This window comes from Oncorhynchus tshawytscha, linkage group LG09 (assembly GCF_018296145.1).
Source record: "Oncorhynchus tshawytscha isolate Ot180627B linkage group LG09, Otsh_v2.0, whole genome shotgun sequence".
In the NCBI taxonomy this organism is placed as follows: domain Eukaryota; kingdom Metazoa; phylum Chordata; class Actinopteri; order Salmoniformes; family Salmonidae; genus Oncorhynchus; species Oncorhynchus tshawytscha.
In genome coordinates this window covers 15,307,607-15,331,552 of record NC_056437.1, presented here as the reverse complement: position 1 = coordinate 15,331,552, position 23,946 = coordinate 15,307,607, and the positions used below count along the sequence as shown (strand labels likewise).

Sequence of the window (23,946 nt, the reverse complement as noted above, 5' to 3'; positions counted from 1 at the left end):
GAATCATTTTACCAGCCGGCTACCCCTGAGACCCAGGACATTTTAGCTTTCCTAAGGAAAACATCCATTCCAGACACGCGCTCACGCACACACAAATGCTGCAGTTTTGCGATTTCTGATGTTATTATTGATGTTATTTTAGTGCACATTGCATAAGGGTCAACAGCAATTCAGGTACTGCATTTGAACAATGTGGATTCCAGTTATGCTCCCGTAGACTATGATGCTGTACACACATACACACACTTATGACATCCATTGCCTAACTTACCGTATAACATCAATGATACATGAGCTTTCAGCTTTTTCAGGCTTTCCGCAATGCATGAGTGTCTGTGGCAACACATGATCTTAATCACGTACTGTTATTTTAGAGTGAGAGGACAGGATCAGGAAATACCTCAGGAGCAGTCTGTCTCTGGGTTATAGTAGTAAAGGCCAAATTCAATATTTTACCTGTAAGGGTCCTAAAATTATAAATCAAATTGTTAAATGATCCATAGTATGACCATCTTAAAACAATTCCGTATGTCTGAATGCAGAGAGATGCTTGGGAGAATGGTCAGGAGGACCAGCATGTGTGTGTTTTCAGGGGAAGGGGGTGGATCTGATCTTCATCACCTAAGACTTCTACATTTCTCAAATTTTTGCTCAATCTTGCATGGTTTCTCAAACAGCTGTAACTGTAAATGCATTCATAAATCAGGTCCTTTATTGAGTTGGGCTCTGGGATGTAACAACTGTTGAACATCTGAGCTTATGGTTGATTGTGGGGGAAAGGGGTAGAGTGTGTAAGAGTATGTTTGTGTGTATGTATCCCACATCTTTTGCTAGGGGCAAGGATGTTAGGGACAATATAGTAGGAATCACAATAATTGTTTGCTAAAATAATAATTGCTGAACAAAAATGTAATGTAATGCAATGGCAATCCTGGTTATAGGTAACAATCCTGGTTATAGGTAACAATCCTGGTTATAGGTAACAATCCTGGTTATAGGTAACAATCCTGGTTATAGGTAACAATCATTTCTATGAACTGCCAACATTATTACGCATATTAATTGTTAATGATGATGTTAATATATATATATTTGAATAGTTATATATAAAGCAAATTGAGGTGAGAGCATTGGAAATACTTTTAGAGATTGATCTGCTTCTGTTCTGTGGGTGGAACTGTGTTCTCTTTTTTTGAAGGATAGGTCCTGGCCTCTCGGGGGGCCTAGGGATCCGGGAGGACGGGGGTGGTCTGCCGGTCACTGGGATGACAACCCAACTTGGGATGGGGAGGGGCTTTAGCGGGTGGAATAGTCGAGAACAATTGGAGGGTTACTTAGTAGCAATGCAAATATCATGGTACAGCTATATGGACACTCAAACACATGGTTCTTTTTAATGGTAAATTTACAAGCATACAGTACCAGTAAAAAGTTTGGACACACCTACTCATTCCAATGTTTTTCTTTATTTTTTTTACTATTTTATACATTGTAGATTAATAGTGAAGACATCAAAACTATAAAATAACACATATGGAATCATGTAGTAACCCAAAAAATTGTTAAACAAATATTTGAGATTCTTCAAAATAGCCACCTTTTGCATTGATGACAACTTTGCACACTCTTGACATTCTCAACCAGCTTCGTGTGGTAGTCACCTGGAATGCATTTCAATTAACAGGTGTGCCTTGTTATAAGTTCATTTGTGGAATTTCTTCCCTTAATGTGTTTGAGACAATCAGTTCTGTTGTGACAAGGTAGGGGTGGTATACAGAATATTGCCCTATTTGGTAAAATACCAAGTCCATATTATGGCAAGAACAGCTCAAATAAGCAAAAAGAAATGACAGTCCATCATTACTTTAAGACATGAAGGTCAGTTAATGCGGGAAATGTCAAGAACTTTGTGCAGTCACAAAAACCATCAAGACCTATGATGAAACTGGCACTCATGAGGACCGCCACAGGAAATGAAGGCCCAGAGTTACCTCTGCTGCAGAGGATAAGTTCATTAGAGTTACCAGCCTCAGAAATTGCAGCCCAAATAAATGCTTCAAGTAACAGACATCTCACAACATCAACTGTTCAGAGGAGACTGCGTGAATCAGGCCTTCATGGTTGAATTGCTGCAAAGAAACCACTACTAAAGGACACCAATAAGAAGAGGAGACTTGCTTGGGCCAAGAAACACGAGCAATGGACATTAGACTGGTGGAAATCTGTCCTTTGGTCTGATGAGTCCAAATTTGAGATTTTTGGTTCCAACCCGTGTCTTTGTGAGACGCAGAGTAGGTGAACGGGATGATCTTCACATGTGTGGTTCCCACCGTGAAGCATGGAGGAGGTGTGGGAGTGCTTTGCTGGTGACACAGTCTGTGATTTATTTAGAATTCAAGGCACACTTAACCAGCATGGCTACCACAGCATTCTGCAGCGATACGCCATCCCATCTGGTTTGCGCTTGGGACTATCATTTGTTTTTCAACAGGACAATGACCCAACACACCTCCAGGCTGTGTAAGGGCTATTTGACCAAGAAGGAGAGTGATGGACTTGGCCTCCACAATCAAGAACCTCAAACAAATTGAGATGGTTTGGGATGAGTTGGACAGCAGAGTGAAGGAAAAGCAGCCAACAAGTCCTCAGCTTATGTGGGAACTCCTTCAAGACTGTTGGAAATGCATTCCAGTTGAAGCTAGTTGAGAGAATGCCAAGAGTGTGCAAAGCTGTTGTCAGGGGTTCACCTTGGGGTCGTGATAGGGGCTGTATCAAATGTTTGATGTATTATAATAATTGATTATGCTTATGTTGTATTAATAGAAGGGGAGGAGTTATAAGACCCCTCTCTCCTTACATTTATAGGATCATAGACTACAGATGAACAATAAATATATTCATTATAAAGGTGTAATATTGTTCCACAGTCTTTTCTAGGTTATCTGCCTCTTATGAAGAAACTGTCTGAGAAATGTGTGACTGTGAAGACAGAACTCTGCAGGGAGTGTAAGAGATAAGAGACTAGTCAGACATTCCACTATAAATCAACTTGGGGAGTGGACATTTACTGCTAAGCTTTTAGATAACACAAAAACTCTTGTTTATATAGCTGTTTAGGCATGGTTTTGGTCTCGTGAGTAGAAGGTAATGATGTAGGTAGTGACATCACTAGATATATGGCTGTAGGAATAAGAAAACAACTCGGACCCTTTTCTATTTTGCAGAACTTACTCGGAAACATGCGTGCTATGTTCCTGTTGTCAACTTCTGTCTGCAATTGCATTAATAAATGAGTGATTGATTTACTTAAAGATATTGTCTGAATGCTAATTTCACCAATGATTGACAAGGAACAAGGAACAAACCCCAACACTGTCATCAAGGCAAACGGTGGCTACTTTGTAGAATCTCAAATATAAAATGTATCTTGATTTGTTTAACACTTTTTTGGTTACTACATGATTCCATGTGTTATTTCATGGTTTTGATGTCTTCACTATTATTAGAAAATTGTAAAAATAAAGATAAAACCTTGAGTAGGTGTGTTCAAATGAGTAGGTGTGTCCAAACTTTTGACTGGTACTGTATATACATATATATTTGCAAAATAGCATACGGGTGATTGGAAGCTACAATCTATCTGCAATATTAAAGCTGATCTACCCCTCCCCCAAAAATAAGCCCAAAAATGAATAACAATTCCATATGTCAGCTTAGAAGCCCCCTCCCCCCAACAGCTTAGACTTTTAATAATTAAATCCCTATTTCAATTTCTCAGAGAACAAGTTGAGAGATGGAGCATTAAGAGTGTGGAGCATTTGGCTCGGATGGTTGACTGTATTACACTCTTGAGGAGTGGCATAAGATGACATCAGAAGTTACCTCTTTGTTAGGCAAGTTGTGTCTGGCTGTCCATCAGTCTTATTTACTGGATTCATTTCCATTGGCCTGCAGCAGACATGCCCCAGTAGGAACAGATGTCTGTGCACTGACTACACAACAACCTCGGTGCTAGAGGTTTGTCTGTAGCAGAAGATTTCCACAAAGGGGACACTGTCCTCCCATGACAGTCTCTGGATCTGTTTAGGCATCAGACATGGAACAGGCCCTGAGGTCATGCAGATTTGATTGATGTAGTGTAGGGGAGGCAGGGTAGCCTAGTGGTTAGAGCATTGGACTAATAACCTGGATAACACAGCTGTTGCAAGTTCAAATCCCCGAGCTGACAAGGTACCAATCTGTCGTTCTGACACTGTTCCCAGGCCGTCATTGAAAAGAAGAATTTGTTCTTAACTGACTTGCCTAGTAAAATAAAGGTTGCAATATCCCACTAGCAAGTACAACTACTGTACTATATATCCCATCAAAATCTGGTATTTAAACTTCATGGGTAGTTTGCACTTTTTTGTCATAGCTATTTAGTACTGGTACTGTATTTCATTCAAATCTGATATGTATATGGGGACTTTCCATAGAAACTGCCTTAATACTGATACATCCTTGAGTCCCAGCTGTTTAATCAGGATAACACAGACGTCTTCACATTCACTGGATAAATAGGTCTGTCATAAACCAGGAAGGAATAGGAGGATGTTACAGTTTCCTGTTTACATCAAGTTGAGTGCTTCTGGGTGCTGGCTCTTGTCCTCCAGGAAAACAGGATGTTTAGAGGGCATAAGACATGGATAGGCCCATTATTATAATGTAGTCCCTACAGGACTCAATTGGTTGGTTGAAGAACTTCAGTCTGCTACAATGGAGTGCTTCTGTATGCTAAGAAGAAGATGAAATTAGTACACTATTTTTCTGTGTTTACATTATTGTAAAGGCTATACAATTAAATATGTCTCTTACAAATAAACATAAACCCTCTCACCTAATCCATGAAACATTCCAAAGTACAGGCGCACTCCGTTCATGCTTAGCACGGTATAATCTTCTAACACTGGGCCCTGCTCATATCCTTTCTTTGAAAGAGGTGAATGAGTGCATTTGGCACAGCCTGCTGGTATGCTGCCATAACACATTAAAATCGTGACTAGCTCCGGTGCAGATATGAGGAGATAAACTGAGTCAGAGGAATGGGGAGGCAGGCTATATCAGATCAGTGGAAATGTATGTAAACAGTGAGAGAAAGTCATACCATAGGCTACATCTCAGACCATAGAAGGAGGAAAGGCAGGAAATGTATGGATGGAAGAATGCTGGCAGAATAGTTGTATTGTTTCTACACTGAGTGTACAGAACACTAGGAACACCTGCTTTCTCCATGACAGACTGACCAGGTGAATCCAGTTTAAAGCTGTGATCACTTCTTCTTCTTCTTCTTGATGTCACTTGTTAAATCCACTTCAATCAGTGTAGATGAAGGGGAAGAAACAGGTTAAAGAAGGATTTTTAAGCCTTGGTAGTAGGTGCCAGGCGCACCGGTTTCAGTGTGTCAAGAAGTGCAAAAAGGCTGGGTTTTTCACACAACGGTTTTCCGTGTGTTTCAAGAATGGTCCACCACCCAAAGAATATCCAGCCACCTTGACACAACTGTGGGATGTTTTGGAGTCAGCATGGGCCAGAATCCCTGTGGAATGCTTTCGACACCTTGTAGTGTCCATGCCTCGAAGAATTGAGGCTGTTCTGAGGGCTAAGGGGGTTGCAACTCAATAGTAGGAAGGTGTTCCCAATGTTTTGTATACCCAGTGTATATCATATTTTACATTTGTGTGACTGTTCTTGTCCATCAGTGTTTTGTTACTTGTTGTGTTTTATGTTTTTGTGTGGACCCCAGAAAGAATAGTTGCTGCTTCTGCTTAAGTTAATGGGGATCCGAATAAACCAATAATCATATCAGGCTTTCTAGGACAAAGTCTGAGTCATTCCGTTGAGTTGAAGTCAGGACACAACCTGAGATCAACTGCCTTACCATTCATCATGCAGTAGTCAACACACACTCAGTGCCAACTCAAATGGCTGAGCAGTTTGCTTGCTATAACAGTGAGTCATCGTTGTTGCTGTTGAGATACTTCACATGGGTGTATATAGAATTCATTATTGGCCATCCTAAAATATGTTCCTAATAGTTATCACTTTCATTTCTCCATTCATCCACTAGAAAGTTGCATACATGGATTTTACAAGGATTGTAGATTAGATTAGGGACTGTTGTGTTTCTAAATCCAACGTTAGTAGTTTAGTTGGTGTTCCTGTATGAATATATTGTAGCAGCTGCTGAACTATTTCTTCCATTTCTGACTTTCTTGTCTTATCATTCCAGCAAGGCAGAGTGAGTCATCCCAGACACCACCACCATTACATAGACATTACATTTTGTCTTGGTTTTGTCCATCAGTGCTTCCACACTGATTCTCCAAAAAGAACAGGATCAAATAAGTAAGAATTTCATGATTTTAGACCAAATAAAAACCCTGAATAAATTAAATCCATTGGTATGTTACACATAGTCATCTTGTCCTTGAGCTTTACACTCTTCAGGTTACTGGTGTACAGTGCAGCCAGCCAGTGTCCTCTTCTCTTACAACAAGCAACCATTAGAGAGCAAACCCTGGCCATCTGACTCCACTTGGTGGTGACAAGTGTTACTACAGAAACAATATATAATCAATATCATGAAACACACCGACAACATTTTAGACATATTGAATGTATTTATTGACAAGGATGAATTTCCAGTCCAACTACTGTACAGTGTGGGCTACTCATTATTCATTATTGTAATTGATGATAAATCCCCCCGAAATATTCAGTATTAATGTGCAAAAAAATTTTGGGTCCAGCAGCAAAGTTTCCTACAGTACAGAAGTTCTTACAGTAAACACACCTGACAATACAGTAACATAATAACCCAGTCTGCGTCACAAATGACACTCTATCCCCAGTGTAATACTTTTGACCAGGGTCCATAAGGGTCTGTTTAAAGTAGTGCACAATGCAGGGAATAGGGTGCCATTTCAGATGCAAACTTCGTGTCCTCATGGGAGCTCAACATGAATGAGTGAAACACTATGTATTAATACTGCATATTGTATAATAATAACGGAAGTCAAATCAATTTGGAGGCAAATGCATAGTAAAACATGATTGATGTAAGACCTCACTGTGCAGTGATCGCTACACAATCCGGTCTCATCCGGATTACAACAACTGAGTACAATTATACAGTATATCTCGCCCACTCACGAGTACTGTGGGCCCAGATCTGTTTGTACTGTATAGCCTATGGTCGTTGTGGAGTTGGTTATACAGAACAAATATATCTGGGACCAGGCTTACACAAAAGCGCCTTAAAGCTTAAATGCTCACTAAAATGAAGACACTGTACAGGATTACTGGTGTCGGTGTGGTCAAAAGACAGCAGAGTACACTGGCACAAACACTTTGAAAAGTGTCCTTTCTGTCCTCTTAAAGGGGTTTCCATGCATTATCTAACACATACTGTACATACACAGAGCAGTACTCCAAGGTGGGGTTGGTTACTGGTGTAGAGCACAGCCAGTGTACTCTACACAGCCATCGCTGTTGTATTTCACAAGTTCATGTTTCTTTCTTTTCAGAAATCAGGCTTTTCTTTACATGTTTTCTGTTGGTGAGAGATTGTGGCATTGTTTCTGCGGTGGTGGTTGCATTTCTGTCAGGTCACGTCTCGACCTTGGTTCGGGGAGTATGGACCGTCTTCACCACCTTGGCGTTGCTCCTCACGTCATGCTCTATGATCTCTGACAGCAGCGTGTCTTTAGAGCCTTGCTTCTTCTGGAAAACAATACATTGTTTGAATATCAATGCAGGAAGATGAATTCACCAGAGTTTGTGGTAATAAAATCTGGTATTGTATTTAATACGTGTAGCACTGCCATTCAAATGAAATAATCACCCTGCTATGCGCTCGCAAAGTATCACTTTTATTCATCGTGAATATTTCTGCCTCACAGCCTTTGTCACAGCTTGTACGTGTGGCATTTTTTTATTAAAAAATAAATAAATAATTTTACCTTTATTTAACCAGGCAAGTCAGTTAAGAACAAATTCTTATTTTCAATGACGGCCAAAGAACAGTGGGTTAACTGCCTGTTCAGGGGCAGAACGACAGATTTGTACCTTGTCAGCTCGGGGGTTTGAACTTGCAACCTTCCAGTTACTAGACCACTGCTCTAACCACTAGGCTACCCTGCCGCATTGACCAATAAGCGGCAGGAAAAAGGTTTGTGACTGACCTGAGAGGAGGTGGAGCTGGAACCTGGGATGTCTGCTGTGCGTGTCACAGGTAAGGGGGGAACAAGGTCTGTCCGGGTGCTGGGGAGAGATGTGTTAGATGTTGGAAGACAAACGCAGGGTTACACTTTAATCATACTATACTATTTATGAAGCACACAGTCACTTCCATTATCATGTCTCAAGGTGCTGAACAATACAGGAACGAACCATCAGCATCAAGCAACCGTACAATAACTAGACTAGAGCCGGGATTGAATTTGACAGACGTTGCAGCGCCCTTGGCATTTAAAGGTAATATGTGATTGGGCAGACATTTGCTGAGTTTACCGTGAATGTGATCTCTGCGAATGTCAGGATCACTGCCTTTACACATCTACAACGCGCCTCAGATTGTGTTCCATTTAAATGTGATTTTTCGGGTGAGACTCTTGAAGAGTGAAAAACCATAAGATCTGGCCTGAGACCAGTTTAGACTCACTTGACCTCAGAGAGCACGGACCTCTCCCCTTCGGAACACTGGGAGCGTCGGTACTGATGGAAACTCCGGGGGGAATGAGAGTGCCGGATTTTGATTGGGTCTCCTTGGGTTCTGGAAAGAATGATGAACATAGAATCCTTCACTTTATCTCATGTGTAGGAGAGTAGGCCTACCTCTCATTTAGCCCAGTGGGATATAAGCCCACGCCATACTGAATTCATCAGCTTCTATCTCAGAGGCGGTGAGAGAATTAAATGGAGCATAATGTATCTCTACAGGGAGCAGTATGAAAAGGCCAGACTCAATCATTAAAGATGTGATGGAAACACTTCAGACTGGTGGGGAATCTGTTATCTTCTTATCCAAGTGCAGATCTACAGACCCTATGTGCTGACTGAGCATGCTCCATTCATTATAGACCTGTCTGATTATCATATAGACCTGTACGATTATCATATTGACCTGTCTGATTGTCATAATATCATACCTTTCTGATTATCATATTATCATACCTGTCTGGTTATCATACCAACAGTTGAAGTCAGTAGTTTACATACACATTAAAACTTGTTTTTCAACCACTCCACAAATTTCTTGTTAACAAACTATAGCTTTGGCAAGTCCTTTAGGACATCTACTTTGTGCATGACACAAGTAATTTTTCCAACAATTGTTTACAGACAGATTACTTCACTTATAATTCACTGTATCACAATTCCAGTGGGTCAGAAGTTTGCATACACTAAGTTGACTGTGCCTTTAAACAGCTTGGAAAATTCCAGAAAATTATGTCATGGCTTTAGATGCTTCTGATAGGCTAATTGACATCATTTGAGTCAATTGGAGGTGTACCTGTGGATGTATTTCAAGGCCTACCTTCAAACTCAGTGCCTCTTTGCTTGACATCATGGGAAAATCTGAAGAAATCAGCCAAGACTTAAGAAAAACATTTGTAGACCTCCACAAGTCTGCTTCATACTTGGGAGCAATTTCCAAACGCCTGAAGGTACCTAGTTCATCTGTACAATCAATAATACCAAAGTATAAACACCATGGGACCACGCAACCGTCATATCGCTCAGGAAGGAGACGCGTTCTGTCTCCTAGAGATGAACGCACTTTGGTGCGAAAAGTGCAAATCAATCCCAGAACAACAGCAAAGGACCTTGTGAAGATGCTGGAGGAAACAGGTACAAAAGTATCTATATCCACAGTAAAACTAGTCCTATATAGACATAACCTGAAAGGCCGCTCAGCAAGGAAGAAGCCACTGCTCCAAAACTGCCATAAAAAAAGCCAGACTACAGTTTGCAACTGCACATGGGGACAAAGATCACACTTTTTGGAAAAATGTCCTCTCGTCTGATGAAACAAAAATACAACTGTTTGGCCCTAATGACCATTGTCATGTTTGGAGAAAAAAGGGGGAGGCTTGCAAGCTGAAGAACACCATCCCAACCGTGAAGCACAGGGGTGGCAGCATCATGTTGTGGGGGTGGTTTTCTGCAGGAGGGACTGGTGCACTTCACAAAATAGATGGCATCATGAGGATGGAAAATTATGTGGATATATTGAAGCAACATCTCAAGACATCAGTCAGGAAGTTAAGGCTTGGTAGCATATGGGTCTTCCAAATGAACAATGACACCAAGTATACTTCCAAAGTTGTGGCAAAATGGCTTTAGGACAACAAAGTCAAGGTATTGGAGTGACCATCACAAAGCTCTGACCTCAATCCTATGGAAAATCTGTGTGCAGAACTGAAAAAGCACATGCGAGCAAGGAGGCCTACAAACCTGACTCAGTTACACCAGCTCTGTCAGGAGGAATGGGCCAAAATTCACCCAACTTATTGTGGGAAGCTTGTGGAAGGCTACCCGAAACGTTTGACCCAAGTTAAACAATTTAAAGGCAATGCTACCAAATACTAATTGAGTGTATGTAAACTTCTGACCCACTGGGAATGTGATGAAAGAAATAAAAGCTGAAATAAATCATTCTCTACTATTATTCTGACATTTCACATTCTTAAAATAAAGTGGTGATCCTAAATGACCTAAGACAGGGAAGTTTTACTAGGATTAAATGTCATGAATTGTGAAAAACTGAGTTTAAATGTATTTGGCTAAGGTGTATGGAACCTTCCGACTTCAACTGTATCTGATTATCACATTATCATACCTGTCTGATTATCATATAATCATTGTCTGATTGTCATATAGACCTGTCTGATTATCATATTGACCTGTCTGATTACCATTATATATACCTGTCTGATTATTATATAGTCCTGTTTGCTTATCATATCGTAACTGTCTGACTATCATATTGACCTGTCTGATTGTCATATTATATTATATATTATCATATAGATCTGTCTGATTATCATATAGACCTGTCTGATTATGATATTATCCTAACTGTCAGATTATCATATTGACCTGTCTGATTATCATATTGACCTGTCTGATTATCATATTGACCTGTCTGATTATCATATCGACAAGTTTTCATCTTAAAAAATGTACAGACTATCTAATCTAATGAGGAAGGGAGTAGCAGTAACTCACTCCACTTTCTTGTAGGGGATCTCCTTCAGCTGATCCTCTGTTAGATCAGGAGCAGGGTCCACCAGCTCCTTCCTGTAGGAACACAACCACCAGGGTATGTTACCATTCATGTTACCATTCACTGGAGAAAAGGCTGTGCACACTTTTTCAGAAACCTCTGAAGGCTGTGTTAGTGCATACTGTTCAATAGTATATTCTCTTGATGAATAGTTATCAACTATTAGTCATGGTTAGTCAAGTCATTATAGTGCTACACCTTTAACTTTTCATAACACAAGAAAAAAGGCCTATTGGTCATACTTTATTTGGATAGTCCATCTGTAGGTCACACTATCAACTACCTATCTGTTGATAAGCAACCAGGATTAACCATATTACATCTACATAAAATACCTGGAAGTCTGGAACATACAGTCCAACCATGGAGCGGTTGAGAACTTCAAGTTCCTCGGTGTCCACAACACTAAGGATTGAAAATGGTCCACAGACACATGCACAGTCCTGAAGAAGGCCCGACAGCGCCTCTTCCCCCTCAGGAGGTTGAAAAGGTTTGGCATGTGCCCTCAAATCCTCAAAAAGTTCAACAGCTATACCAGTTAGAGCATCTTGGTGAAGACAGCCCAGTACATCACTGGGGCCGAGCTCCCTGCCACCCAGGACCTCTATATCAGGCGGTTTGAAAGGAAGGCCCGGGAATTTTTTTTTTTTAAATCACCCAAGTCATAGACTACTCTCTCCTCTTCCGCACGTCAGCCGGTACCAGTGCATCAAGTCTGACACTAACAGGCTCCTATCTCCAAACCATAACACTGATAAATAGCTAACTAAATAGCTAACTAAATGGCTACACGGATTATCTGATTATTGTCTCTATGCGGATTATTGTCGCTATGCACATTCACAGGGCCATACACACTGACACGCCAACACACACACTCACAGGGCCATACACACTCACGCACGCTGACACGCCAACACACACACTCACAGGGCCATACACACTCACGCACACTGACACGCCAACACACACACACACACACACACAGTGCATTCGGAAAGTATTTTGACGACTTGACCTTCCACACATTTCGTTAGGTTACAGCCTTATTCTAAAACTGATTAAAAATGTGTTTTTTTCCCCTCATCAATCTTCACACAATACCTCATAATGACAAAGCAAAAACAGGTATTTTGACATTTTTGAAAAAAACTGAAATATCACATTTACATAAGTATTCAGACCCTTTACTCAGTACTTTGTTGAAGCACCTTTGGCAGACATTACACCCTCGAGTCTTCTTGGGTATGATGCTACAAGCTTGGCACACCTGTATTTGGGGAGTTTCTCCCATTCTTCTCTGAAGAGCCTCTCAAGCTCTGTCAGGTTTGGACGGGGAGCGTCGCTGCACAGCTATTTTCAGGTCTCTCCAGATGTTTGATCAAGTCCGAGCTCTGGCTGGACCCCTCAAGGACATTAAGAGTCTTGTCCTGAAGCCACTCCTGCGTTGTCTTGGCTGTGTGCTTAAGGTCGTTGTCCTGTTGGAAGGCGAACCTTCGCCCCAGTCTGAGGTCCTGAGCGCTCTGTTTTTCATCAAGGATCTCTCTGTACTTTGCTCTGTTCATCTTTCCCCTCAATGCTGACTAGTCTCCCTGTCCCTACCGCTGAAAAACATCCTCACAGCATGATGCTGCCACCACCATGCTTCACCGTAGGGATGGTGCCAGGTTTCCTCCAGACGTGACGCTTAGCAAAGATTTCAATCTTTGTTTCATCAGACCAGAGAATCTTGTTTCTCATGTTCTGAGAGTCCTTTAGGTGCATAAGCGGGCTGTCATGTGCCTTTTACTGAGGACTGGCTTCCGTCTGGCCACTCTACCATAAAGGACTGATTGGTGGAGTGCTGTAGAGATGGTTGTCCTTCTGGAAGGTTCTCTCATCTCCACAGAAGAACTCTGGAGCTCTGTCATCGGGTTCTTGGTCACCTCCCTGACCAAGGCCCTTCTCCCCCGATTGCTCAGTATGTCCGGGCGGCCAGCTCTAGGAAGAGTCTTGGTGGTTCCAAACTTCTTCCATTTAAGAATGATGGAGGCCACTGTGTTCTTGGGGACCTTCAAAGCTGCAGTCATTTTTTGGTACCCTTCCCCAGATCTGTGACTCCACACAATCCTGTCTCTAAGCTCTACGGACAATTCCTTCAACCTCATGGCTTGGTTTTAGCTCTGAAATGCACTGTGAACTGTGGGACCTTACATAGACAGGTGTGTGCCTTTTCCAACCATGTCCAATCAATTGAGTTTACCACAGGTGGACTCCAATCAAGTTGTAGAAACATCTCAAGGATGATCAATGGAAACAGGATGCAGCTGAGCTCAATTTGAAGTCTCATAGCAAAGAGTCTGAGTACTTATGTAAATAAGGTATTTCTGTTATTTATTTTTAATACATTTGCAAACATTTCTAAAATCCTGTTTTCACTTTGTCCTTTTTTTAACCTTTATTTAACTAGGCAAGTCAGTTAAGAACAAATTCTTATTTTCAATGACGGCCTAGGAACAGTGGGTTAACTGTCTGTTCAGGGCAGATTTGAACGACAGATTTGAACGACAGATTTGTACCTTGTCAGCTCGGGGATTTGAGCTTGCAACCTTCCGGTCACTAGCCCAACGCTCTAACCACTAGGCTACCCTGCCGCCCTTATGGGGTATTGTGTGTAGATTGATGAGGAAAACATGTAATTGAAACCATTTTAGAACAAGGCTGTGATGTAACAAAATAATGAAAAAGTCAAGGGGTCTAAAAAAACTTTCTGAACACCGTGTACATTTATACTGACTACACACCCACACACCCACTCACATTCAATTATCATATACCTGTATGCTGCTGCTACTCTGTTTATCATATATCCTAATGCCTAGTTACCTTACCCAAATAAAGTGGTACCTGCTTATTTCTAAAAGAGCACTGTTGAACCTCATTAATGGAGTCATTACTTACTGGATGTGCTTCCACAGCTGCTCTTTAGCCTGCACATCTGGACTCCGCCTGGAACACATCACAGAATTACAGGGGTTAATAGGTCAAGTGTTATTTATAAGACGGACCATCTGATAAGGAGAGTTATTGTAATGAATGGAAATTCTTCCCTCTGTGTATCTGTAAATTGAGGAGATGAAATTGACCGTAGCTTAAGGCATTGTTCCAGGTCACGTCAGAGGTGGGGGTCTTTAGCGCAGGGAGGAGCGGGAAGGGGGGTGTGTGCGACTTGTGTATGGTTGTCTTACGATCGAGAACGGTGTCGTGAGCGGCGATGGTTTGGGTCGTTCTGAGACCTCTCTTTTTGACGACAGAGCACAGCTTCCCACTGAGGACCAGAGTCCACCATCTCATTCTCCTGACGAGACCTGGAATATAATATTATTTGAGTATTGTAATATCATATAGGAGTATTATATGCCAGTATATTATAAATATACAGCATAAACATATTACTTCTACATAAAAGACCTGGAAGGCTGGAACATACAATCCAACCATGTTACATCTACACAGACATGTACAGAGATGACAATATGGTTGCAACTAACTGACACATGATGCATCCACATTCAAAGGACCTTGCGTTCTCAGAACATGCACAGAACAGCTCGCAGGCATATTCACAGTCATTTTCAACCTCTCCTTGTCCCAGTCTGTAATCCACACGTGTTTTAATATGACCACCATCATTCCCGTTCCTAAGAACTCTAAGGCTTCATGCCACAATGACTACCCCCTGTAGCACACACTTCTGTAATCATGAAGTGCTTTTAGAGGCTGGTTATGGCACACATCAACTCCATCCTCCCAGACACCCTACACCCACTCCAATTTACATACCGCCCCAGCAGATCCATAGACGACACCATTTCAATTGCACTCCACACTGCTAGATAAGAGGAACACCTATGTGAGAATGCTTTTAATTGACTGCAGATCAGCGTTCAACAGCATGTTGCCTTCCAAGCTCGTCACTAAGCTTAGGACGTTTGGACTGAACACCTCCCTCTGCAACTGGATCCTGGACTTCCTGACAGGCTGACCCCAGGTGATGATGGTCGGCAACATCCCCTCCGCCGGGTTGACCCTCAACACGGGGGCCCCACAGGGGTGCGTGCTTAGTCCCTTCCTGTAATCCCTGTTCACCCACAACTGCGTGGCCACGTACGACTCCAACACCATCACCAAGTTTGCTGACGACAACAGTTTTAGGCCCGATCACCAGTGACGATGAAACACTTCTCAAAAAGTTCTACAGCTGTACCATTAGGAGCATCTTGACTGGCTGCATCACTGCTTAGTATGACAGTAGCACCAGTACATCACTGGGGCCGAGCTCCCTGCCATGCAGGACCTCTATGTCAAGTGGTATGAAAATAAGGCCTAAAAAAATCACTAAGACTATTCTCTCCTCTTCTGCATGGGAAGTGGTGTCGGTGCATCAAGTCTGACAGCAACAGTCTCCTGAACAGCTTCTTTCCCCAAGCCATAAAACGGATAAATAGCTAACTAAATGGCTACACAGATTATCTGATTATTGTCTCTATGCAGATTATTGTCTCTATGCACACTCACAGGGCCATACACACACACGCAAATTGTCACTCCAACACACACACAAACTGTCACTACATTATTTGCTCACACACACATAATATCCACATACAATTATACTGACTCTGCACACCCACTCACACACAATCATCATATACTGTACACTGCTGCTACTCTGTTTATCATATATCCTGATGCCTAGTCACCTTACCCCTATACATATCTACATCTATGACTCCAGTATGTATCCCTGCACATTGTACATATGGTACTAGAACTGACTGCCCCGATACACTGAGTATACAAAACATTAAGACACCTGCTTTTTCCATGACATAGACTGACCAGGTGAATACAGGTGAAAGCTATGATCCCTTATTGATGTCACCTGTTAAATCCACTTCAATCAGTGTAGATGAATGGGAGGAGACTTAAAGAAGGCTTTTTAAGCCTTGAAACAAGAGAGACATGGATTGTGTATGTGTGCCACTGACGGTAAAATGGGCAAGACAAAAAATGTAAGGGCCTTTGAACGTGGTATGATAATATGTGCCAGGAGTACTGGTTTATGTCAAGAACTGCAACGCTGCTGGGTTTTTCACACTTAACATTTTCCCATATGTATCAAGAATGGTCCACCACACATAGGACATCCAGCCAACTTGACACAACTGTGGGAAGCCTTGGAGTCCACATGGGCCAGCATCCTCGTGGAACACTTTCAACACCTTGTACAGTCTATGCCCTGATGAATTGAGTCTGTTCTGAAGGCAAATAGGGTTCCTAATGTTTGGTATACTCAGTGTATATAGTGTATATATATGCTTACTTACTTTCTCGTGTTCTTCTTAGTTTTATTTATTTAGTTTTTTTCTACCTTGTGTTATTTTTAGTATTAAATTGTTATTGATAACTGCAGTGTTGGGTTTAGAGCTGTCAAGAAAGGCATTTCACTGTACATGTGCATGTCATACTAAAACTAGAAACTTGAAAAAACAACATTGTACATACAGTAGTACATCACTATTTTTACTGTCACAACAGACAGCAACACAATTTCCATTAAATATACTCTCGTTTCCTTCCTAATTACTTTCGCTCCATCATGAGATATTCAGACACTTGAGGCTGTCTATAGTGTATCGTATATCGTATGACACAGCTAGGGAACCATTGTGGGTCTCAACATATAGTATCTTTCAGAGGACAATAGCAGCCTGATGATATGCTATATTTCTTCAATCCATACTTCCCTTACAGACACTGGCTTAGGGAAATAGTAGTCTTGGGAGCTATACCCCCATATGATAGAGTTGTAGTTTACTATGGAATGGCTATCACCTTTGAGAAATATTACTATGTACTTTTAGTGGTACTACTATGTACAAAATAGGAGGTAGTAGTAGCGGTTTACTATATATATTTATTCTGTATATTTAATGGCTATATGTACAGATATGTCTCTCTGTAGGGAAAGCAGAATGGCATCACTCACCGGTTCCTCTTTTTACGATGCTCCCGGGTGGAGGTCTCGGACTCGCTGCCACTGCTGGTGTTGCCACGGGAGCGTGACCTGCGGGTGGGCAGCGGTGAATACAACAAGGTTAAAAGTTGACCAGGGTCAAATAAATGAGATGGAATGTTGTTTGTGTATGACCTGTCAGAGAGAGAGGACAAATTTTAACTTTTACTTTTAGAGAAATGACTCCAGAACTTGGCTAATGTAACTGCTGAAAAACAGAACCACACACTGACTAGATCGTCATCCCTGTAGAGCTCCAACGGTGGATTTGTGGTGCTGCCACATTACAACACAGCACATCAATGACAGTCTTGGCAAGTCACTGGGTTTGTCTGACTTGTCTAAGTCTGTGTGGAACGTAGGGATGTAAAGATGTGACCCTTTAGTTGCAGAGAGGACAGAGGTTCAGAATTGAAGAATTTAGCATGCAGTACTGTAAGCTAACTGTACCTCCTTAGCTGATCGTTCTGGTTCGGGGGATGTGTTGGATCACTGGCCTGGCCTTTCCTGAGGGATCATATCACAGAAGTTATTACTGTCATGTTATTATCAGAGAGTCACTGTCATGTTGTTACTATTAGACATCAGAGGAATGTCACTGTCATGTTACAACTACTATTAAACAGAGAGTGTTGATGAGTTTGACATGTTTTAATCATCAACCTTAACATGAATGACTCTGACTTAAAAGTGAGAGCATCTGTCCCACTATGATTTATGATAATTGGTATCTATTCAAAGAGTGCTTCATTGGCCACAAACCCTAGGGGTAATCTGATTCAGGGTTGCTACCCAGAAATTCTACATCTCTGCCCCACACCAGACACAGCCCAGACTAACCTTTATGACTCATTCATATTAAAATAACATGAAGTACAAATCTGGTATTTGATTACTAGAATGGTCTACTTCATACAAACACACTACTATGTGACCTTTGCAGTAGCTTCAGTACAGTATAGACACATTTATAAGGCAAATGAACAGGGGTGTCTTCAAAAGACATTTTTGGTAATGAACTGCTTGTATAGGAACAATTATCAGCTGTTATAAGGTAAACATGTTTTGTTATACACATACCCACAATATTGTGTGTAATGCTAATAGTGGAGCAAGAACTGTACAGGCTCTACAGTTAGTTCCACATTGCACCACTAGAAGGCAACATTATCCCATATATGTACTTTTCAAAGGGGAAATTACTGAAAGAGCAACATAGATGTATTCTCCTGTCCTCCTCTCTTCTGCCGCCTCCTGAGTCCAGTCCTCTCCTCTTCTGCCACTACTTGAGTCCTGTCCCCTCCTCTCCTCTTCTGCCACTAATTGAGTCCTGTCCCCTCCTCTCCTCTTCTGCCACTACCCGAGTCCTGTCCCCTCCTCTCCTCTTCTGCCACTACCCGAGTCCTGTCCCCTCCTCTCCTCTTCTGCCACTACCTGAGTCCTGTCCCTCCTCTCCTCTTCTGCCACTACCCGAGTCCTGTCCCCTCCTCCCTTATTCTGCCACTACCCGAGTCCTGTCCCCTCCTCTACTCTTCTGCCACTACTTGAGTCCTGTCCCCTGCTCTGTCTCTTCTGCCACTACCTGAGTCCTGTCCTGTCCCCTCCTCTTCTGCCACTAACCGAGTCCTGTCCCCTTCTCTCCTATTCTGGCACTACCCGAGTCCTGTCCTCTCCTCTTCTGCCACTACCTGAGTTCTGTCGTCTCCTCTTCTGCCACTACCTGAGTTCTGTCGTCTCCTCTTCTGCCACTACCTGAGTTCTGTCGTCTCCTCTTCTGCCACTACCTGAGTCCTGTCCCCTCCTTTTCTGCCTCTACCCGAGTCATGTCTCCTCCTCTTCTCTTATGCCACTACCCGAGTCATGTCTCCTCCTCTTCTCTTATGCCACTACCCGAGTCATGTCTCCTCCTCTTCTCTTCTGCCTCTACCCGAGTCCTGTCTCCTCTTCTCTTCTGCCACTACCCAAGTCCTGTCTCCTCCTCTCCTCTTCTGCCACTACCTGAGTCCTGTCCCCTCCTCTCCTCTTCTGCCACTACCTGAGTCATGTCCCCTCCTCTCCTCTCCTGCCACTACCCGAGTCCTGTTTCCTCCTCTCCTCTTTTGCCACTACCCGAGTCCTGTCCCCTCCTCTCCTCTTCTGCCACTACCCGAGTCCTGTCCCCTCCTCTCCTCTTCTGCCACTACCCGAGTCCTGTCCCCTCCTCTCCTCTTCTGCCACTACCCGAGTCCTGTTTCCTCCTCTTCTCTTCTGCCACTACCGAGTCCTGTCTCCTCCTCTTCTCTTCTGCCACTACCTGAGTCCTGTATCCTCCTCTTCTCTTCTGCCACTACCCAAGTCCTGTCTCCTCCTCTTCTCTTCTGCCACTACCGAGTCCTGTCTCCTCCTCTTCTCTTCTGCCACTTCCCGAGTCCTGTCTCCTCCTCTCCTCTTCTGCCACTACCCGAGTCATGTTTCCTCCTATTCTCTTCTGCCACTACCCGAGTCCTGTCTCCTCCTCTCCTCTTCTGCCACTACCCGAGGTTCACTTTCTACCTGCACAAGAAGCACAGCTGGTCAGGTTATGGACAGTCCATATAACTGTCAGTTATTGGCAGCACAGGTGAAATGTCCTAGGTTAGCTAGGTGAAGGGAACACATCTCTACCAGCACAGGTGTCATACCTATAGAGGTCACATGGCCACGTGGCCCCTCAGATTTGTCCTGTTGGTGTTTCTCTGTAATACTACTATCCACCTATCAATTTGATGAAGTTGTCTTTAGCTAGCCTAGATAGGTTACCAATCTCCCAACCTGATAACGAGCTACCAAGAAGCCATTTCAGGATATCAATCAAGTTAGAGTAGCTAGCTTGTCTAACTTTCAAACTAGCTGGCATGCCTGCTGGCAAGGTTGGTAGACATTAGAAAAGCAAGTAATTACTAAATGTGCTGAATAAGACTCACATTCCTTCCAATCTTTTATCTAGATTTTAGCAGAGATGCAGAGAAGCATATTTAGTTTCTTTAAAAAAATTAACACCAGTCAGAAGGATACAGACAGCTCAAGAGGTATGCTTAGATATGCAGAAAAATGTATGCATAGAAATATGCATAATTATTATGGCTCTAGATTACAGGAAAAAGCTGTTTCAGGTGTTTTGAAAATGCAAAAATCTCCAATTTCCGAAAGGGGGGGCTACCCTCTGGACCAGCCCTTCAGGTATCCTCACGTACTTTGGGCTCCCTCTGATTTTTGGGATGCATGACGTCCCTGAGCATAAGGTACACATGGACAGTTGATGGACAGTACATGCTAGTGTCAGCTGAGCTATTGGGGGGAGAGGTGAGGTGGGTTGACATGTCATAGGTGACATATCATAGGAGAAGGCTACACACCAGCGTGGGTTCTGGGACGTTTCCTTCCCGCTGACTCCTGAAGGGGTGCGACCACGTGCTTTGAGAAATTTGGGCGACTTGGTTCGCTGGTTTGCTGTGTTGTACAGTCCACTGGGGAGGAAAACAAGGAAACTTGATCAGAATTACCATCAGGACAGGCAGCTAGCTGTCAATTATACATACATTGATCTATATAGTGAATGATCGGTTGGCAAAAACAAACTCTTAAGTATAGTCCTTAGTCATCACGCTGATACAAACGACAACATTCCTCTTCACCTAGCCATAACCACAATGACACAGATACGTCAGTAAATGGCAGGATGATGACATCATAGTCTCAGAGGATACATCTAAATGCCAAGGCAACAGGTCACACCAATGGCTGCTGGTTAGTGACCCCAGGCCTCACACACATCCTGTCTGTCTGCATTCATTAGCTTCAGATAAGGCCCCTCTGACACACACACACACACGCACACACACACACGCGTACACACACACACACGTACACACACATACACTTACACACACTCACAGCCCCCTGAGAGGGAAAGAGGGAGCACATCGCAGCCCCAAGATAACACAAATCAATATGGAGATGAAATAATGTTGAAACCAGCTCATTGATATGCAAATAGCCTTGGATAATACTAAATTATCATCAGAAGACAGTGGCTATGTCTGAAATGGCAACCTATTCCCTATGTAGTGCACTACTTTTCATCAGGGCTCTGGTCAAAAGTACTGCACTATGTGGGGAGTAGGGTGCAATTTCGTACGAAGACCGGCTCTGCAAGTTCAACAAGATGAATATGAATGGGCAGTTCTGTTACATTTTTGTCATTTAGCAGAAGCTCTTATCCAGAGCGACTTCCAGTCGTGTTTCTATATTCCTTAGTAGTGGTCGCCAGTGAGAATCAAACCCACAACCCTGGTGTTGGAAATGCCATGCTCTACCAACTGAGCCACACAGTCCCATCTCTAGATAGTTTGTGTGTATGCATTGATATGTAGGCTACGTGTGCCTTTTCATTTTTTTAATGTAGTTCTGTCCTTGAGCTGTTCTTGTCTATTGATGTTCTGTATTATGTCATTCTGTATTATATCATGTTTTGTGTGGACCCCAGGAAGAGTAGCTGCTGCTTTGCAACAGCTAATGGGAATCCTAATAAAATACCAATACCAATCTCTTTGTGTCTGTCTCCATGCTACTGTGCAAACACTATGAACTTAGCCTGGTCCCAGATCTGTTTGTAATGTGTTGCATACTCCTATGGTCATTGTTTGGCATGACAGTATTAACAGATCTGGGACCAGGCTACTGTGAACGAGGGAGACGTATAGACACAAACTGGCTGTCACTGTGCTCTCACACATACAGCTTCCAGCAGTGAATTTGATGAAGCCGCTGGGAGGGTTTTCTATGTTTAGCCTCCTACATTGATGAAATGTGTGCTTTGCTCTGTTCCTCAGTTGTTGTCGTGAGTAAGGTCAACAAGGAAATCTACTTAACCCTAGCTGCCATCCCTCTCCTGCCTGTCTCACTATTTTCTCCAGATGTGCGTGTGTGTGTGTGTGCTGATGTTTAATCCACCAAATATTAATGATGTAACCAATGCAAACACATAGTAGGAATAACTATTGTAATGTGTACATGTCCGACATGACCAATACAATCCATCCTAGAGCAAAGACAGTACTGTACCATTGTGGGGCATTCTCATCCCATGGTGCACTGGGCTTCCCTCGCTGTTCCTCTGGATCACCATTCTCTGTCTTGGTTACTATGGAGCTAAAGGTCAACAAACAAATAAACAACAGGTAAACAAATACAACCATGACTGTATTTGGTCTGGGCTAAGCAGTTGTACGAAGAGCTGTCAAGGATATTATCTGATATTGGAAAAGCATTCTCTCAATCCATCTCAATTTATCCTTCTTTCCTTCTTTCCTTCTGTCTTTGTCCCCTTTTCCATTTGTTTCAAACTGAACAGCTCTCTAATTCGTACACTGTTTTCTACATTTTCCTCTCACATCACTTGCCCATGTCTGATACCTCTTCAAAGCTGACTGTGCTGTAATCTTAGTCGTTCCCTCTTTTTCTTCATTCTCCATCTTTGTGTTGGACCGATTCACATTGTTCAGTCCTATAAGGAAAAAATATGTTCTGTAAGGTTGAATGCTGAACCAACCTCCCTCTTTCTTTCCATTGTTTCAAATCCAATTTTATTTGTCACATGCGCCGAATACAACAGGTGTAGACTTTACCGTGAAATGCTGAATACAACAGGTGTAGACTTTACAGTGAAATACTGAATACAACAGGTGTAGACTTTACCGTGAAATACTGAATACAACAGGTGTAGACTTTACCGTGAAATGCTGAATACAACAGGTGTAGACTTTACCGTGAAATACTGAATACAACAGGTGTAGACTTTACCGTGAAATACTGAATACAACAGGTGTAGACTTTACCGTGAAATGCTGAATACAACAGGTGTAGACTTTACCGTGAAATACTGAATACAACAGGTGTAGACTTTACCGTGAAATGCTGAATACAACAGGTGTAGACTTTACCGTGAAATGCTGAATACAACAGGTGTAGACTTTACCGTGAAATGCTGAATACAACAGGTGTAGACTTTACAGTGAAATGCTGAATACAACAGGTGTAGACTTTACCGTGAAATACTGAATACAACAGGTGTAGACTTTACCGTGAAATGCTGAATACAACAGGTGTAGACTTTACCGTGAAATGCTGAATACAACAGGTGTAGACTTTACAGTGAAATGCTGAATACAACAGGTGTAGACTTTACCGTGAAATACTGAATACAACAGGTGTAGACTTTACCGTGAAATGCTGAATACAACAGGTGTAGACTTTACCGTGAAATGCTGAATACAACAGGTGTAGACTTTACCGTGAAATACTGAATACAACAGGTGTAGACTTTACCGTGAAATGCTGAATACAACAGGTGTAGACTTTACCGTGAAATGCTGAATACAACAGGTGTAGACTTTACAGTGAAATGCTTAATACAACAGGTGTAGACTTTACCGTGAAATACTGAATACAACAGGTGTAGACTTTACCGTGAAATGCCTACTTAACTTTTATAACCAACAGTGCCGTTCAAGAAGAAGATAATATTTACCAAGTAGGCTAA

The 23,946-nt window shown here is 42.4% G+C and overlaps 1 protein-coding gene across 2 annotated transcripts in view; it reads right to left on the bottom strand.

Moving 5' to 3' along the window:
• Positions 1-6,747: 6,747 nt before the first annotated feature.
• epb41l4a (erythrocyte membrane protein band 4.1 like 4A) overlaps positions 6,748-23,946 on the bottom strand; it is a 101,692-nt gene continuing 84,493 nt past the window's right edge. For both annotated transcript variants that reach the window (XM_024430951.2, XM_024430952.2), the window contains 11 exons: positions 22,821-22,911; positions 22,470-22,556; positions 20,762-20,872; positions 17,838-17,894; positions 17,361-17,438; positions 14,557-14,676; positions 14,270-14,317; positions 11,272-11,343; positions 8,702-8,812; positions 8,223-8,301; positions 6,748-7,761 (listed from right to left, as the gene is read on the bottom strand). In XM_024430951.2, coding sequence (XP_024286719.1) covers positions 7,648-7,761; positions 8,223-8,301; positions 8,702-8,812; positions 11,272-11,343; positions 14,270-14,317; positions 14,557-14,676; positions 17,361-17,438; positions 17,838-17,894; positions 20,762-20,872; positions 22,470-22,556; positions 22,821-22,911 — 968 coding nt within the window. In that variant the 3' untranslated portion in view covers positions 6,748-7,647. The remainder of the gene's footprint in view (positions 7,762-8,222; positions 8,302-8,701; positions 8,813-11,271; positions 11,344-14,269; positions 14,318-14,556; positions 14,677-17,360; positions 17,439-17,837; positions 17,895-20,761; positions 20,873-22,469; positions 22,557-22,820; positions 22,912-23,946) is intronic.